The sequence below is a fragment of the Rhagoletis pomonella genome, unplaced genomic scaffold (genome assembly GCF_013731165.1).
Source record: "Rhagoletis pomonella isolate Grant_MI unplaced genomic scaffold, Rhpom_1.0 Rhpom_scaffold_00007, whole genome shotgun sequence".
Lineage (NCBI taxonomy): Eukaryota > Metazoa > Arthropoda > Insecta > Diptera > Tephritidae > Rhagoletis > Rhagoletis pomonella.
The window spans coordinates 64,233,525-64,249,988 of NW_023458561.1; the positions used below are offsets into that span (position 1 = coordinate 64,233,525).

The window sequence follows — 16,464 nt, forward strand, 5'->3', positions numbered from 1 at the left end:
TTCCTAATAAACAATCGTGGTACAAAGCTCAATAAAATATTAAAAAAATAAAAATGTTAAAAAGCCACAATAACATTGACATATAAACCATATATTTCAAAAAAAATTTTGAACTGATTTTTAAGTGCTATAAGGGACCTGTAATATAAGTTTGCACACAAAACTTTATATACCGTTTAAAAAGGAGCAAAAGGCGATCACGCCCATATTTTTACTTTTTTAGTTATTTTCATGCAACACTTAAAAATATTATGACTCAATCTCTTGAAAAAATTGGTTTGGTGCAATACCCCCAAAAAAAAAAAGTTGATTTTGCCGTATACTGTATAAGTCTGTCCCTGGCTGTTTTGTCACATCGCTTTACCAAAAAAATTTGCTAAATAATTTTCAGATGGTTACTCAACCTCAAATATTTTAATTTTGCTGTGACTTTTGTATAGTAAAAGCTCTTGTGAGATAGATTAATGGCTCATCAACCGATATGGATGGTACTAATACCGTTTTAGATCACCAGTTCAATAATGAGTATTATATAGTGGTCACAGCGCTTCATAACTGCCGATTCTGTAATAAATAACCCGGCCAATGATTTTAGAACAAAAGTAAATAAAATGAAAAATGGAGCATCCAGCGAAGTATTTGAATGCTTACCGTTCTGGTTAATGTTTCCTCGCTGTGCCATTTTTCTTCATTTTCGCAGGTAACATACAAACAAATGTACAAAATGATGCTGACATTTGTATATATACATAAATACTCATATGTTCGTGCATTTGTACAAACTTTTACATTTAAAGTTATGTAGTACTTACTTGCACACAATCTTTATTTATTATTTTAAAATAACGACCTACAAGCTTTTCTACTTTTTTGGCTTACTTTTAATGCATTCAAAGTTAGTATGTGATGAAATTAGTTTTTGTGTTTATTAACTGTTGAAATATTTTTGTTGTGTAAGCTGTAATATTTCCATTTATGGGTTAACCCTAAATTCTTCTTCATTTTGCTTCACAAAAAAATTGTTAAGATCTTGTTACAGCGTTTGTTTTTTTTTAACAAATTTTCCGGCACTGCGAAACTACAGCAAACCGATTATGCTTTATGGAGTTATCGTTTGTTTGAATGCACTGCACAAAACCACAGTAGGTAGTTAGAATTGAGGATCGCCACTACTGTGGCCCTTAACGCTATGCAGCTGCAGCAAGTGATGCAGTAATACACAGGGCCCCTGGATGCTTTACTGACTCAGGATCTGAACACTATTATTCCTCCAGATTGGAAACCGGTAAAGTTTTACAGATGGTTGGCAGCTTTACGAAAGGAGGAAACTTCATTATTATAAACGAATTTAATTTATTAAAATTAGAGTATGCATTCTTTATAATTTCATATGAGTATATCTATGTGTGTGATCTACTGATGATTTTGTTGATATGATTTAATTTGTAACTAAAATAAAACTAATAATAATCAAGTAAAAGAAAAACTTAACTAAATACGAACATAACTACATACATACGTGCTGACTAAAATTTCAAAAAAGAAATTATTTTTTTAAAAGTAAATGTAATTAAAGATTGAATTGCACTTTTTAAAGAAATAATATACTAAATTGGTAGATGATATTTGTCTGCGTGCCACTGGTGCTTGCTCAAGCATGCCGCACCACCATCTCCTGTATCCATTTGGCTGTAGTTTGGATATTGTGATAAATGCCCGGCTGATGATCGACGCCGCAACCAAAACCGGCGCTAGTGATGCCAACCAAAATGAAACGACCACGCTCTTTCACAATTAGTGGCCCACCAGAATCGCCTATAACGGGGTAAAGAAAGCAAATTAAATTCGTAAGAAAACAAACTAATAGTGTTTGTAGTTAATGAGCTGTAAGAGCACAACACGAGCGCCTAGAAGTATGCAATATTTGGAAGTTAACTTCAACCAAACTATTTGTAACAGACTGCTGTTAACAGAGCAGTGAAGTGTTGATGTATATTTAAATTAAAGGTACAGTGACAAATCGATACGATGAACCTTGATAAAACGAAAAACTAAATTATAACAAAATTTTTCCTGAGTCCCGTATAAAAACCGCTAAGGTGTGAAATTGTGAGCAAGAAAACTTTCGGAGCAAATTGATGGTTAAAATTCCTTTAGCAAAAGCCTCCATATAACAAAGTATCGATTTAAAAGCTTATACCCACTTACAAAGATTTTTTCCAAAATTTTGCATTTTAGTTGTGTTGCGGTATTGATATTCTATAAATGTAACGAAACTATAGATATAACGATGCATTTATCCACTCATCGAGGTTTTACTGTACTTTTTTGATCTTTTTTTTAAACTTACCCAAGCACGCATCCTGATGCCCATCCGAGTGACCCGCACAAAACATTTCGCCATAGAGTTCCACATTGATGCGTTTACTTTCGTGCCAGCGTAAGCAATCAAAGGCCGCTGGTGAGAGAATAATTTCAAATATTAATGTGATATTTTTTACTTTCTAAAAAAAAATGTCCTTACTTATTATGGGTACCGTCGCGACTTGCAACATATTGGTACCTGCATGGCCCATACTCGCTTCGGTCTTGCCCCAACCGGCAATTAGACCTTTCCGTCCAATTAGAGCAATCGGAAATAATGGCAAGCAAATTGGAAGAATGTGTTCACTGGAGTGTACAGAAGAAAAGTTTTTTTCTTGCGGACATACACACAAAAATGGTATACACGACTCTTACCTAAATCCCGTCGGCTTGGCCAGCTTTAGCAGCGCCACATCGAAGCGATCCGGCTGTGTCATGCGAAATTGAAAACGCGGATGTACAATCTTTAGTATAACATTATGCTTCTCCACCGGCAGTGGCTCGTGTATATGACCCAAATTCTGTGTATCCAATTCACCCAAATAGACGGAGATGTCCTGCAGGCGCGCCTGTTGTATGCAATGCGCTGCCGTAGCGACAATATTATGCGACACCAATACACCGCCACACTGGAATTCCGCAATGCGTATATGCGCCTGCCATGGATATTCAGCGAAATTCGCCGATCTTCCGCCAATGATGCGCTTTTGCAGAGTGCGCTGTGTGGCACGCGGCAAGCCGCATTCAGGCTGAAAGTAAGAAGAGCAAAAAGTAATTCAAATGTTGCTGTTATTTTGGTGCGAGCGCTCTGCTTATTTCCAACCAACCTTGACGAAGACATCATTATCGTTGCGTCTTTTCAGCATCACACGCTTGGGCAATACCCCGGCGCCACCAGTGCCGCTAATGCCACTGCCTGTCAGGCGCTTGTACTCGGTGAGTGCATTGCTAACTACATTAACAACTGGCGCTTGATTGGCGTCACCATATAACGGTCGATATTGAATTGTAGCTTCACCGGTGGCGAAATTGGTTGCTGTGTTGGCGTTGAAGCTACCGCTGTTGCTGTTGCTGTTGCTGTTGCTGCTGGTCCCACCGATGCAGCATGAGAATAACCACTTGTTGGCGCCACAGCCTTTGGCATGCCGCCCGCCTTGCAGCCAACAGGAAAACGACAATTTGCACGGCCACACGCTGTTCTGATGTGTGCACTCACTGGGCACGCCCAAAATGGTGTTTAGAATGCCTAGAAAATTATGAAAATCAGTATTAAGTGGACATTCGTCAGCTTTAGAGATGATGATGATAAAGAAACCAGCAATGGCTAATCTGCAGATCTTGAAAATAATCATAGAGAAAATTGCTTCATTGTATCATTTAATCCTTTCGACCCGCATTTTTTCCTGTGACATAAGGAGTTTAGTTTTACCTTTGGTATTGTTTTTTTTATTCTAGAAAAATTGTGGGTACAATTTTAAGTAGCCACACCCATTACTCGAAGGAATCGAAAGGGTTTAAAATGAAATGAATGAAATCTTCCTAATTTTGTGAAATGCCTTCTTGAACCGTAGTCGGGTAGGTATAGCTGTAAGCTTTCATTCAGTACGTTTTGGGTTCGAAGACAGGTCAGCGCAGACTTTAAATTTTCTATTTTTAGTTTTTATTTAGGCTACCTAATATATATATATATATACAAATAGAGAAAATTCCTTTTTGAATACATTGAAAAGACAAATCCCACTATAAATAAGAATGCCTTGTTCTTGAAGAAAATTTACAGAGATATATTCTTACTTTCTTCTATATTCTATTTTCGCTCTGTACATTTTTTAACTAAATTGTAATTTCACAGACTATTAAAGTAATATCAAGAAGCTAATCTGCCAAAAATTTACCATACTAAGGGCCACTTTCTCAAGTAACCTGTAACTTTAAAGCTCACTTTATATTTAAAGGTTTCATTAAAATTAATGATTCTGTCTACAGTAAGTTTTTAAACCAAAAAACATACATTTGTCAAAATCGGATAATAGAAATGCGCAACTTTAGAAATAGCTTTATTTTTAATCCAACATTTAAATATAAAGTGAGCTTTAAAAATAGAGGGTACTTCAGAACACGGCCCTAATAGAAATACTTATATCTATTTATTATTATATAATTTTTCAATTTTGATAAGGAAAGGAAAATTGCGGTCTTAAAAATGCAATGCTTTTCCTAAAGCATTTCCGCGTGGCTTTACTGGTTTTATGGCGAAGCAGAGATTGGTCAAACGCTGAAGCCGAGTGGTTGAAGGTGATTGCAACCTTGTTCCATCGGAAGCGACATTAAGTTTTAGGTATCGCCAACAAAAAAGTACATCACAGACCAGAGGATAAACTCGGTCTAGCACTAAAGTGATTTTTTTTTGTTTCAATTGGTTTTGTTTAAGTTTCCATGTTAAGTGGTGGCTAGTACAGCCCATAAGCGGTTTGTGTCAAATGATTATGGTTTCCATGAGAAAATTTGACCTTTCCGCTTGCCATAGACAGCAATTCGTGTTCGATGGCAAAACGCATGGAACGATGGTTGATCAAGAGATTGATGTCATTAAATCTCCGTTTTGCGTACCTTTGCATACTTAAAAGTTTGTAATTAAGTTGACCCTCAACCGCCGCTCAGTTATACCGATTTAAGAAAGAAGAAGTCTAGATCTTTCGAGCTGCGTTTATGTAAATTTTTAAAACATAAAAAATCTGCGTATTTGCCCAGAAAATACAATTTTCGGTCACCTTTTTTTCAATTTGGCGATGTTCTTACGCACTATTTTATAACACAACCATACAGGTCCTAAAGAGTAAAACAAATTTTTCCGTTCAAAAATTGGATGAAAACTGACAGAGTGATTCAAGTTTTCATGAAATTTATTTTTTAGTTTTGTTAACCGTTATGCCAAATTTACACTAGGCATTAAATGATACAAATTTATATGACAAAGTTGGGCATTAAAGAATATCTGTGCCATTACGTTAAGAAGAATTGTCATTAAATTTGTTTCCATATGGCATTGTTTAAACAGCATGAATTTTTCGGCTTTATAATGCCTAATGGAAATTCGGCATAACTCAAAAATTTGGGATGTGCTTGGCAAATTTCATATATCCATTCTCGTTTCGCTCGACAAGACATAAAAGAAAAATAAACAACATAACTTCCCAGGTATTTTGGAGTGTTGCACAGTGCCATTCGTTCGTTGGTGCCAAGCAAACTTGCTTTTATTCTTTTAGTTTCTAATAATCTTGATTTATACAATGCATTGTTTAGCATCAAAAGAATAACTTTCACTCATTTATTTTTCTAAGTTGTACTATGAATTGTTCAAAGATTTTTTACAGATGTTTTTTCTTAAGATCATTAACTTAACATAATATACATACATATGTATTTATGCATGCATAGTATAATCATTTTACTTACTTGCATCAACTAAAATGGCTAATTTGAAGAGATCGCAACAGTGGCCGACGATGAGGAGCCACCATAAATTCCATAGGTGCATGGCGTGCTACCGGTTGCGCTCGGCATGTGTGCGTATTTCTAACATAGACGCATGTGTGAGCGCTACAAAACAATTTAAATACTCGTATACGCGGATCGGCTTAAATACTTTGGAAGTACTGCTTGTGACATGTTCATGCAAATTGATGGCGCTAGTCAGAGCAATTACAGCAATGATCTGCAAAAAAAAGGAAACAAAATATTGGCAAACAAGAATGTGGTTATGGTGTTTAAGTAAGCTTGAAAAATAAAGTAAATAGTAAAAGAAGTAAATATATACAGTAAAAAATACTTAACCGAAAGGAAGAAAGATAATTGCAGTTAAAGGAAGAAAGTGAAGTAAGCAGAAAAAATAGCTGCGATGGATATATGCGCATCTTGCGATATGTGTGTGCTTACGTCAGTGTTGCCATTATAGTGTTTTCCGGCAAGATTAAACTTTTTTAAGATTTTATTTCTTCGTAAATAATTTATAATAAATATGAGTAAGGTACTTATATATTTTAAATGCAATTTAAAGTATTTATTGGATATGTTATTAAAAACAAAGACGAATCATGATTTGAAAACTCAGAAAGGTCTGTATTAAGGAATCAGTGAAGAAGAAAAATGAATAAATATACTTTTGCTTTCGAGATTCAATAACCACATTTTAAAGAGATTTTAATTAGAGAAATACTACAATATAAGATTTTTAAAGATGAAGTGAGTTCTAAAGTATAACATCTTTAACGAAAAACATTGGGTTGGCATAAGTAATTCAACTTAGGCCAAATTGAAATTAAAGAGCGAAAATACGACTTTTTTTTAAATAGGAATTAACTAAAAAAAAAATTGTGTTTAACATATTTTGCAACATGCAGCTAACGATCGAGTTTCTCAACAAAGAAAGATTGTCAAACTTCTTCAAACCGTATACAAAAGCGACGCCCAACTAGTAATTCGAGTGAGAATCTAGTTTGCTATAAACTGCCTCAGAATACGTAATTGGATTAACTATTTCTTTGTTGCTAAAGGCCGCTGTGGCATAGCGGTAAGCAGTGCGCACTTCCACTCCGCAACGCCTGGGTTCAAACCCTGGTCAAAGCAACATCACAAAAAATATAGAAAAAAGGTTTTTTCTTAACAGCGGTCGTCCCTCGGCAGGCAATGGCAAATCTCCGAGTGTATTTCTGCCATGAAAAACAGCTTCTCATTGAAATACAATCGCCGTTCGGAGTCGGCGTAAAACTGCAGGTCCCTCCGCTTTGTGTGACAACATCAAGGCGCACGCCAGAAATCAGAGGAGAAGCTCGGCCAAACACTAACATATGTGTAAGCGCCAATCTATTATTATTATTATTATTATTTTTAAAAAAGGAACATGTAGCGAAGTAATTCTGAGACAGCGAAGAGTATAATATATTTAGCTAATAGTTTTGTTAGCATGATCCTGAAAAGTTAGCTTAGAATAAATGATAATACCAAGATTCGTAACTTTGTCAACTAGTTTTAGTGAACTTCTTAGTTAGTTTTTCCTTTGAATATAGGTAATACATATTTATGATTTTTGTGCATCAAGGCGAAGAGAGTTTTTCTTCGACAACTCAAAGATGGAGTGCAAATCCTCATTAAGCCTGTAGCTAAAATCTTCGACCAACCCTATCCTGTTTGAGGGATACTGTTGAGCGTATCAAGAAGTATTTACATACCACCATGCAAAAAAAATAGTCATACTTTCGTCATTTGGTATAATATTTTTTGCAAAATATTTACATATTGCGAAAACAAGTTGTTCCTTATAAATATGTAACACTCCATAGCCCTTTAAATATTGATACTTTTAACGACTCTAATTTTTGGAAATTTTACTTATGTTTAGCCATTTTGTTGGGCAAGTTCTGGCAACACTGGTTAAGCTAGTACTTTTATACGCAAACATTCCCTCCAACATACATAAGTACATATGTATACGTGTGCAGAAAAAATGAGAATTTACAATATTTCTCACTGCATGTATCAATTATAACTTCGCACGTTGCCTACGCTAATGAAAGCATGACAAAATATGCCCACCGCATTCACCTGTCTCCAGCCGCCAGCCACCAGTCGCCAGCTACAACAACTATGTAAAATCTTTTAGCTGTTGTCATTGCTATTCTCCGCTGGCCCATTCACACAATCATTTTTAAGTGTCGCGCTTCACTTGTGTAAATAAAAATACAATACTTTATATATAAGCATATATGTATGTACACATGTGCACATTCATTCATTGTTTTATTGTTATTACTTGGGAAAATGTGTCGCTGTGTTCAGCTGCTCGCTAACTTGGCGACTCAAGTCAACTGTTGTTGCTATTTTTTGCTGTTATTGCTGTTCGCTAGCGGCAGCAAAACTTTTAGCAAACAAAAAATTTAAACAAACATGCTTGCATACGTGTTTTGCTCTAGATTTTTGCATCTTTTGTCGGTTTTTTTTTCAGTTTTATCATTTTGCTTATAGTTAACTGATTTACTTATGTCAGTAATGTTACTTACGTACATAAATATGCACATATATATAGTACAGTAAAATATATATAATGCTAAGATGAACGAACTGGTTTTAATCTGAACAGGTGTCATTTGTTAAGTGGTTTCAAACTGGTCCAAAAAAAGCACTTCGGATTACCCCTAACCTCGCGCTTAACGACATGTTAAACGTAGTACTCATTGATCTAGCAGGCAAAGCTGCTGTCGCGGACACGGTAGCTAAGCTAAGTTTGTAAAATTTTTTGGTTCGTTTCAAGCTATGGACAACCCGGCATCCTCAGAAAATAAACTGAAATTGTATACCTACTGGGCGTCCGAAAGAATCCTCCACCACCCACATTTCATGCATCCCACCCAGGGTGGACTGGACGGACTTTAAATTCTGAAGTCATGACCCTGTGAACCTATTCACGGATGAGGCTGGTTGGAGATGTAAGAGGCATCTACCGCGAGGAACTCTCCAGCAACCTCAAATTTACGCTCTCCCATCACTTCAGTGTTTTCGAAGCACAGGTGAATGAACCAGCGGACTAAATACTTAAAAATATAATACCTTTTAAGGAGATAAACCTATATTCTGCTAGCGAGGTGGAGAAAGCCTAATTTATCTCTCGATCGCATGCATTTTCTTTTCTATTTTGTGTCCAGGCCGCAACGGTATCACAGACAACCCTTGACGAAGCTTCGGCGAGAAAGGAGAGGAAGAATTCCTCCTGGTCGGATGAGCTTAGCGAATTCTGGGCGAAAACCATGGAATGTAAGGTGGGTAGGGCCTTCTGGCCACGGGTGGGTAAGCGAGCTTTTCAAACTGAGTAAGTCACATTGTTACAGGTCACAGTCGGTTCGGCCTTCATGCGATATGACTGCACATCAACTCAAGTGAGGTATGATGGACTCATCTCAGCATCTGCTATACGGCTTTCGTCGAGCATCTTCACAAATTATTCTAGTTTTGCGCAAATTTTATTTACTGCTGGGTAGCAGCTAACAAACCTCGTTGCTATAATGGTAGTAAAAGTTTTCATACACAGCTTTGTTAGCAAATTGCAAAGCCGTTAGGTCTTAAAAATTTCTTAAACACATTCGTTTATTTAATAAAGGGATTCTCCATATGCTAACTATGCTGTATAAAATTAACTTAAACAATTACAGTTTTAAGATAAAAAGCCTCGATAGTTAGAAATAAAAGTCATGTAGTAAAAAACTGTAAATGAATGTAGGTACTGTTATCTAAAGAAAATTTCTGCCTACGATAAGTGAGCTAATGGGCAGATCACTAGGCCACATCTCTTAGTAAGCCAACCATAATGGCTAGAGAACTAACCCCTTCTTCAAAGCAAAGTACCAAACAAAAGTGCTTTTGGAAAACCAATTGTGCAGCCGCCAGACACCACTTATGATAGTATATATACCACATTCATAAGACCGATCGGAAATAATGAATATATGGTCTGGTGGAAAACTTCATACCGAGGGAACCACTAGAACTTAATTAGGCAAGTACAAATTCTCGAATTCCTCGACATATTGGTAGATATTAATATTTAGCCAACAAGCGCTGCGAACTTTCATTCAGGGGTTGGTCACTCGCAGACTTCAGTAAGCCAACATGTGTAGACAAACTAAACTCGGAAACTTGGCGATACTGAGTGAAATAAAAATAGACCAGATTAATGGAATCAAAGTGGATTTAATTATACGCTATTACTAACTATATTAAGGAGGTTTTAGACTTTACTATCAGGATATCACCATGGTTTCTGACCAGAAAGGAATAAAACGAAGGGCTACTAGTGGCAGACGATGTTGTATTCATCAGGAAACCACCGTCCATCTCTATTCAAAGGACCTGCGATCAGTCAGTATTTTCACCTTCCAAATGACTACAGCGTGTTGTAAGCATTAATTTATGCTATAAAGTAGGCAGCTAGTCTATGACGGCTACAGCAGAAAATGCCAATACTTTCGCCATAGCTTTGACGGTTTGGATCCAAAGTATTGAATTCGGGACACTTTTCAATTCCACCGATGCTCCAGCGAAGGCAAATACTAACGAGTGCTCTTCGTAGAAGCTACCACGAAGAGAATTCGGATGAATAAATTACCCCTTTCTGTGTCGATGCGATGTCTAAGACCGCATTCGAAGCGCCTTCTTCGCCAAAATTTTAGAGGTATCGGAGGTGGAATTCTGGACATTTGGCGCCCACTCACAAAAGGTACTCACAATGGTCAACTTTGATTCAAATTGGTAGTGTGGAACTTTCCGTACCAGTTCTGCTTGCCTAACCTAATATACTCAGTTTTAGTTAATTTTGAAGTAGCTCAGGTAGCTTTTTTATTATTTTAATTTTTTATCTTGATTACATGGAAAGTATGTAGACACATAAAAATGTTATATTGACGGCGTCGAGTATTATTTATGTATGTACAGTTTTGTGTAAGGTAAAATAAGTTACAACAATTCGTTTTGTAAAATATTTAAATTAATGAGTTTGGGATGGTTACTACATGTATGTAGATTGGAAATGACACAAAAAAAAACTGCGAAACACTTAAATTTAACTTTGGGTCGTAGATTGCAAATTTGTATTAAGCTATTATAGATCAGATAGTTTTTCCAGGATATTTCAAATTTTATGAAAAAACCTTAATTTTAACATAGAATAAATAACAAAAAGGATTTTTTTAAATTTTTTTTAATTTGTATCAAAGCCTCTTCTTTTACACAAAATCGAGCAACTAACGAAGAAAATCGGTTCATTACTAAAAAAGTTGTGAATGGTCAAATGAAAATGCGTAATTTTTTTCTTGAAATATGAACTGGAAAGAATGTTGCTCATACGCCATGGACATGGCCATATAAATATAACAACACTTACATGAATTGTGTACAGGACACCCACGAAAATTCCAAATTTTTAAACAAATTTTTAGGGGTCGCTTCCATAGTTTGAAAAAAATTATTTTTTTAAGTGCGAAAATTCGAAAAAATTTTGACTTGAAATCTTATAAATTTAACATATTATTGAAACTTATTCATATAAATCCATAAAAGCGCTAAATTATAGCTGGCTGAAATAAAAAGTTTGTCGAATTTTTGCGATAAAAAAAAATATTTTTTTTTTCAAACCCGAGTAGCGTACCCAATTTTTTTTTTGTTTAAAATGTAGAACAAAATAAAGACATTCCTAATGATGTTGATATTTTAGGACCACCCTAATGGTGGTATGTACGTATACTAGGGTGTCCGCCATACAGATTTACAAATGATTATGGGGAATAACTTAGAAATGCAATCTTTACTAAAGATAATTAATTACTGCAAGTTGTAATTAAGAACTAAAACCGTGAAGCCGCATATGAATACTGATAAATTTCGCTCACACAAGTACGTAATAAATGCTCATCTCCGCCGATTATGTGCAATTGAATCTGTGAAAATTATTTTTATAAAAGCGAACCTTGCGACTTGAGCGTAGTTAGTAAGTATTTTGAGCTTATTCAGTAAATAACTTATACACATAAAACCTACGGGCACTACTGAATACCGAAATGGGAAAAAAAGTTCGCCTTATTTTACTTTTTGCTTTTTTGAGCCTCGTCACGAAGGCAGCAGCTCGACCGCAGGGATCAGGTAAATGAGGCCAAGTGCCATATATTTAAGCAAGAAATAATAAATTTTCTTATTTGGAAAGATTCTACTTGTGGCCCAAATGCAAATTTCACAAATTGCGGCACTGCTTGTCCATCTAAATGTAGCGACAATCCACTGCTGGGAACAATTTGTACTGATCAATGCGTAGTTGGCTGTCAGTGTAAAGATGGATATGTGCTGAACGATGCTGGAAAATGTGTACAGAGGAGTGAATGTTGATTAAAGCTCCCTTTATATGTTTACATAAATGTCTCTGTTCTTAAATAGTCTTTTGTAAATTGTAGCTTTTGGCACGCAATTATTTGTAAACCAAAATAAAAAGGTAAAATTTGCAGGAGCAAGGAAAATTTAAATAAAATAATGGCTTAAATCCTGGGCTGTACAAACTACTTATATATATATATGTATGTTTAATGAAAGAAAGGCGAAAAACACTATTTCAATATTTTACGTTTGAAGCTTCGATGTGATCTGCGCAATCCACAAGAAAATTCCCCTGTCATATGCGTCAACTATAGCGAGATCAGCCTTCTGGGCTTCGGCTAAAAGGTTTTAACGAGTATACTGTGTGAAAGCCTAAAGTCGAACGAAATAATACTAATTGGCTTTGTCAGTGTTGATACATACAGTCTCCAAATATTGGAAAATACTGGCGATGTAGATTTCAAAGCCGCTTTCTACAGTAAGAATGTCTGAAGTTGATATCTCCGCGAAACGAATGATTCCGCTGAGTAAAATGTTCTTGTGCAAGACCACGAGTGCGAGTACGAATTTAAATCTTTCCATACTTGCAGCAACTTTAATTCAAGGAGAGAGCGCCATTTAAGTTCTTTATTTCTTCTGTTGAATAAATATCAATCGGCAATTTCGTTGCAAAAAAATGTAATTCCCATTTTGCGAAGGAAATCAATGCAAAGTGGGAAAACCTCTGAGTGAATTTTGTGCATCAATTGCGAGAGTTATTGTAAACATTTATTTGTGAGTGCAAGCATATACATACATACGTATTTATTTATGCACATTAGGGTGGCTACGACAACAAACAAAAAAAAATCAATAAAAACAGTACGATTTTTTAGCCGGACTTCACTTTTGCACTTCATTAGACTAAAATTGTATGGCCTATAAAACTACATACCCAAAAATGTTGATGGAAATTTATAGAATCTCTTAAGTTTTATATAAACTTAAGTGTGGAACTGTGGTATATGGTTAAAGTCTTGACAATATTTGTATAGAAAAAAAAGTTTAACTCGAAGACCATTGTGAGTGTTAAAAAAAAATCAACATGTGGTCACTTGTTTGAGTAACTGTGTTTTTTTATTTGTATTTTATTTATTTTATTTTTTTATTTGATCGCTACTTTTTGATGTTTTGCTTTTGGACCGCATAACAACTGTTATTTTCAGATTTCCTTTTCTATATACTATGCAGGGAATTTAAAGCGGTTAAAGCACGCATCATTGAAATAAAATTCAAGCGAAAAAAAACTAAAATCAAAATATATCGAAATTTTGCACAACTTCATTTACTGTACTTGTTTACACCAAATTTTGGGTAAATCTCCAATGCTGTGATACAGACTTTACAAATAATTAGAAACTATTATCTTGGGCTCTCGACTTTTTATATGATAATTTTTATTAACTTTTTTCCAAGATAAAATAGGGAAACACATATTATAAATGCTGGTAAAGCTGCACACTAGATAAAACATTCAGTCAAGGATAGTATAGCGCAAAATAAAACTAGAAAAATAATAACCACCCTAATGCAAAACATACATTTATGTATATGTACGTGTGCAGTGAGTCGTTAAAAGTGTTAATATGTTTCCGCATTTTATGAACAGGTGTAAAGATAAAACACTATTTTGTAAAGCTTGACACTCACCTACGACTTGGTATTAGGGTGCTCTTTGTCGATTTTTTTGGCTTGTGGGTAAAAAAATTAAACAAAAAGTTTTAGCTCATACGCGAATTCAAAGAATCGTTTAACATCCAACTGCAATAATCTCAACAGTAATAATTACTGGTGGATTCTAACTATATGAAGACAGTAATGCACTCCAATAAGTTTTAATTGTCCTTACAGTATCAAAAAATTAAATTAAAATGCTCACTTTTTGGGTTTTATAATGAAAAATATTTAGACCTAAATATAGCTATCAATTAAACAGCAGCCCCAATACATTCCCAACCATATTTATTTGCGAGTATCTCATTAATGTATTTACTATACATATGAATGTATGTACATATGTATGTATTCAGAATCATCTGCATGCTTGACGCTCACAGAATATTTTGTTTTGTTTCTATAAAGTATAAATAAGAGTGCAGTGAAATGCTGCTACAACTAAAGTCTTTCTTAGCTTCTACGGCAAACTACATAGTATCACTCGATTGCTGCTTTAAAAAATGAACAATAAATTCAATTTGCTAATTTTGCTCCTTTTGTGCTTCGTTGCGTTCATAACAGCTTTACCGCAGAGAGGTAAGCGAGCAGAATTTGACATTAATTTAATTTCCTAAATCGTTTAAATATAATTTAAAGGTTGGCGCCCCTGTCCACTCGATCAAGAGTTCACAAGATGTGGTTCGGCCTGTCCACCAACATGTGATGACCGAGGTGAGCCGAGGATCTGTACACTTCAATGTATAGTTGGTTGTCAATGCAGACCTGGCAATGTGTTGAACAGCGCTGGGCGGTGTGTAGACCCAAGCAAATGTTAGCTGAATTAAAAGGTGATCAAGGAGATTGCATAAATCATACGCGATTGGGTTACCAGTTATGTAAGAAAACGCAAACATTTTATGTACATATATGCCGTTGATATTGAATAAAACGTGACCGAAAATATTGCAAGTGAATATAATTTCTTAAATGGAGGGAGTGTCTCTATTTAATTATCGTCAAACAGTTTGCAATGTTGCATTCTTAGGTATTCCACGCTCTATTGAAGCTAGTCTTTGACTGATTTTATTTAATTCAAATAAAAAAATGTTTCTTTAATTTGATACATAAATTATTTTCAGTTAAATATGTGTCTGCTTCTAGTGGGATCAAGGCAATGTGACAGCTTTCCATATAACTACGCGTTCTCGAGGGGCATGTTGATATAAATATGTACATATATTTCCGTACAGCACTAACTTTATACTTTCCGAGAAACCAAAAAAAAAAACAACACAACGTCATAACCGATTTAGTTCCGATATGTATTTGACGAGGAAATACGAAAATTCTTCACAAAAAAAAAGAAATCAAAACATTCGTACAAAGTAAAACGTATTTCAGAAAGCTGATCGAAAACGAAATTTTGGGTCTTGACATAATTCTCGGAAAGCTCATTAAAAAAATGTCTGCCCATCGCTCTTTGCTTCCGCTTCCTACCATTCTTGTACACGGAATACGGTTGCTACTTAATTGTTGATAAATGGCAATATACATGGGCGTAGCCAGGTAGGGGCACGGGGGGGTGCTCGAGCCCCTTAGATATATATAAAATAGTACCCTGAAATGCCAGCTTAATAGGGTCGAAATAAGTGTGAAAAGAAAAATGAAATTAATTAGTGTAAGTATGTTGTACTATGCCATTGACTTGTATTTTTGATACAAATATACGAGAATTTGAATTGCATGGATTTGAACCATATTTTTGCTATTACCAAACACAATTCTAAAAAGCGGACTTTCGGCCCACGCTGTTTGGTAGGTATAAGAATAGGTTGTAAAGTATTTTCCATACCGCTAAATGAAGGGGCGTGACACCTCCCTTTATAAGCCGAATTTTTCACACTGCATATCTCTGCGGCCACTGTGGCGTAGTGGTAAGCAGCGCGCTTCCACTCCACAACGCCTGGGTTCAAGCCCTGGTCAAAGCAACATCGCAAATAAAAAAAAAATATATAGAAAAAAGGTTTTTTCTTAACAGCGGTCGTCCCTCGGCAGGAAATGGCAAATCTCCGAGTCTATTTCTGCCATGAAAAACCCTTAGGTCCCTCCGCTTTGTGTGATAACATCAAGGCGCACGCCACAATTCGGAGGAGAAGCTCGGCCAAACACTAACATATGTGTAAGCGCCAATCTATTATTATTATTAGATCTCTGCAAGTGTTCATGGTAGAGTACTGGAACTTGATATGGAGATATATAAAAGCAATCGCATAGTCATGAAGAAACAATGGGGCTATTGGAAAAAGGGGCGTGGCACCTCCCATACAAACCGAATTTTTCACACTGCATATCTTTGAGTACTGTTCATGATAGAGTACTCGAACATGGTATGTGGATAGATGAAGTCAATCCCATACTCTCAGAGAAAAGTCGGGCTATTTGAAAAGTGGGCGTGGCGCCTTCCAAACGCACTGAAACTGTTACGTATCTTTGTAT

General features: G+C 35.6%; 2 protein-coding genes across 2 annotated transcripts in view; one reads left to right on the top strand and one right to left on the bottom strand.

The window, feature by feature from the left end:
- The window catches only part of LOC118743953 (serine proteinase stubble-like), a 7,806-nt gene extending 4,090 nt beyond the window's left edge, over window positions 1-3,716 (bottom strand). The window contains exons 1-5 of the mRNA XM_036476715.1: window positions 3,192-3,716; window positions 2,740-3,113; window positions 2,525-2,670; window positions 2,351-2,458; window positions 1,662-1,815 (exon numbers count right to left, since the gene is read on the bottom strand). Of these exons, the coding sequence (XP_036332608.1) occupies window positions 1,662-1,815; window positions 2,351-2,458; window positions 2,525-2,670; window positions 2,740-3,113; window positions 3,192-3,716 (1,307 nt within the window). The remainder of the gene's footprint in view (window positions 1-1,661; window positions 1,816-2,350; window positions 2,459-2,524; window positions 2,671-2,739; window positions 3,114-3,191) is intronic.
- A 10,706-nt stretch (window positions 3,717-14,422) lies between these two features.
- On the top strand, window positions 14,423-14,938 carry LOC118743333 (chymotrypsin inhibitor-like). Its single transcript, XM_036475932.1, has 2 exons — window positions 14,423-14,565; window positions 14,626-14,938. The coding sequence occupies exons 1-2, from the start codon at window positions 14,490-14,492 to the stop codon at window positions 14,802-14,804; spliced, it is 255 nt and encodes an 84-aa protein (XP_036331825.1). The 5' UTR covers window positions 14,423-14,489; the 3' UTR covers window positions 14,805-14,938.
- The last annotated feature ends 1,526 nt before the right edge of the window (window positions 14,939-16,464 follow it).

Coding starts and splice junctions, on each gene's coding strand:
- LOC118743333 (XM_036475932.1), top strand. CDS start 14,490: ATGAACAATAAATTCAATTTGCTAATTTTGCTCCTTTTGTGCTTCGTT. Junction 14,566..14,625: donor AACAGCTTTACCGCAGAGAG/GTAAGCGAGCAG, acceptor TATAATTTAAAG/GTTGGCGCCCCTGTCCACTC.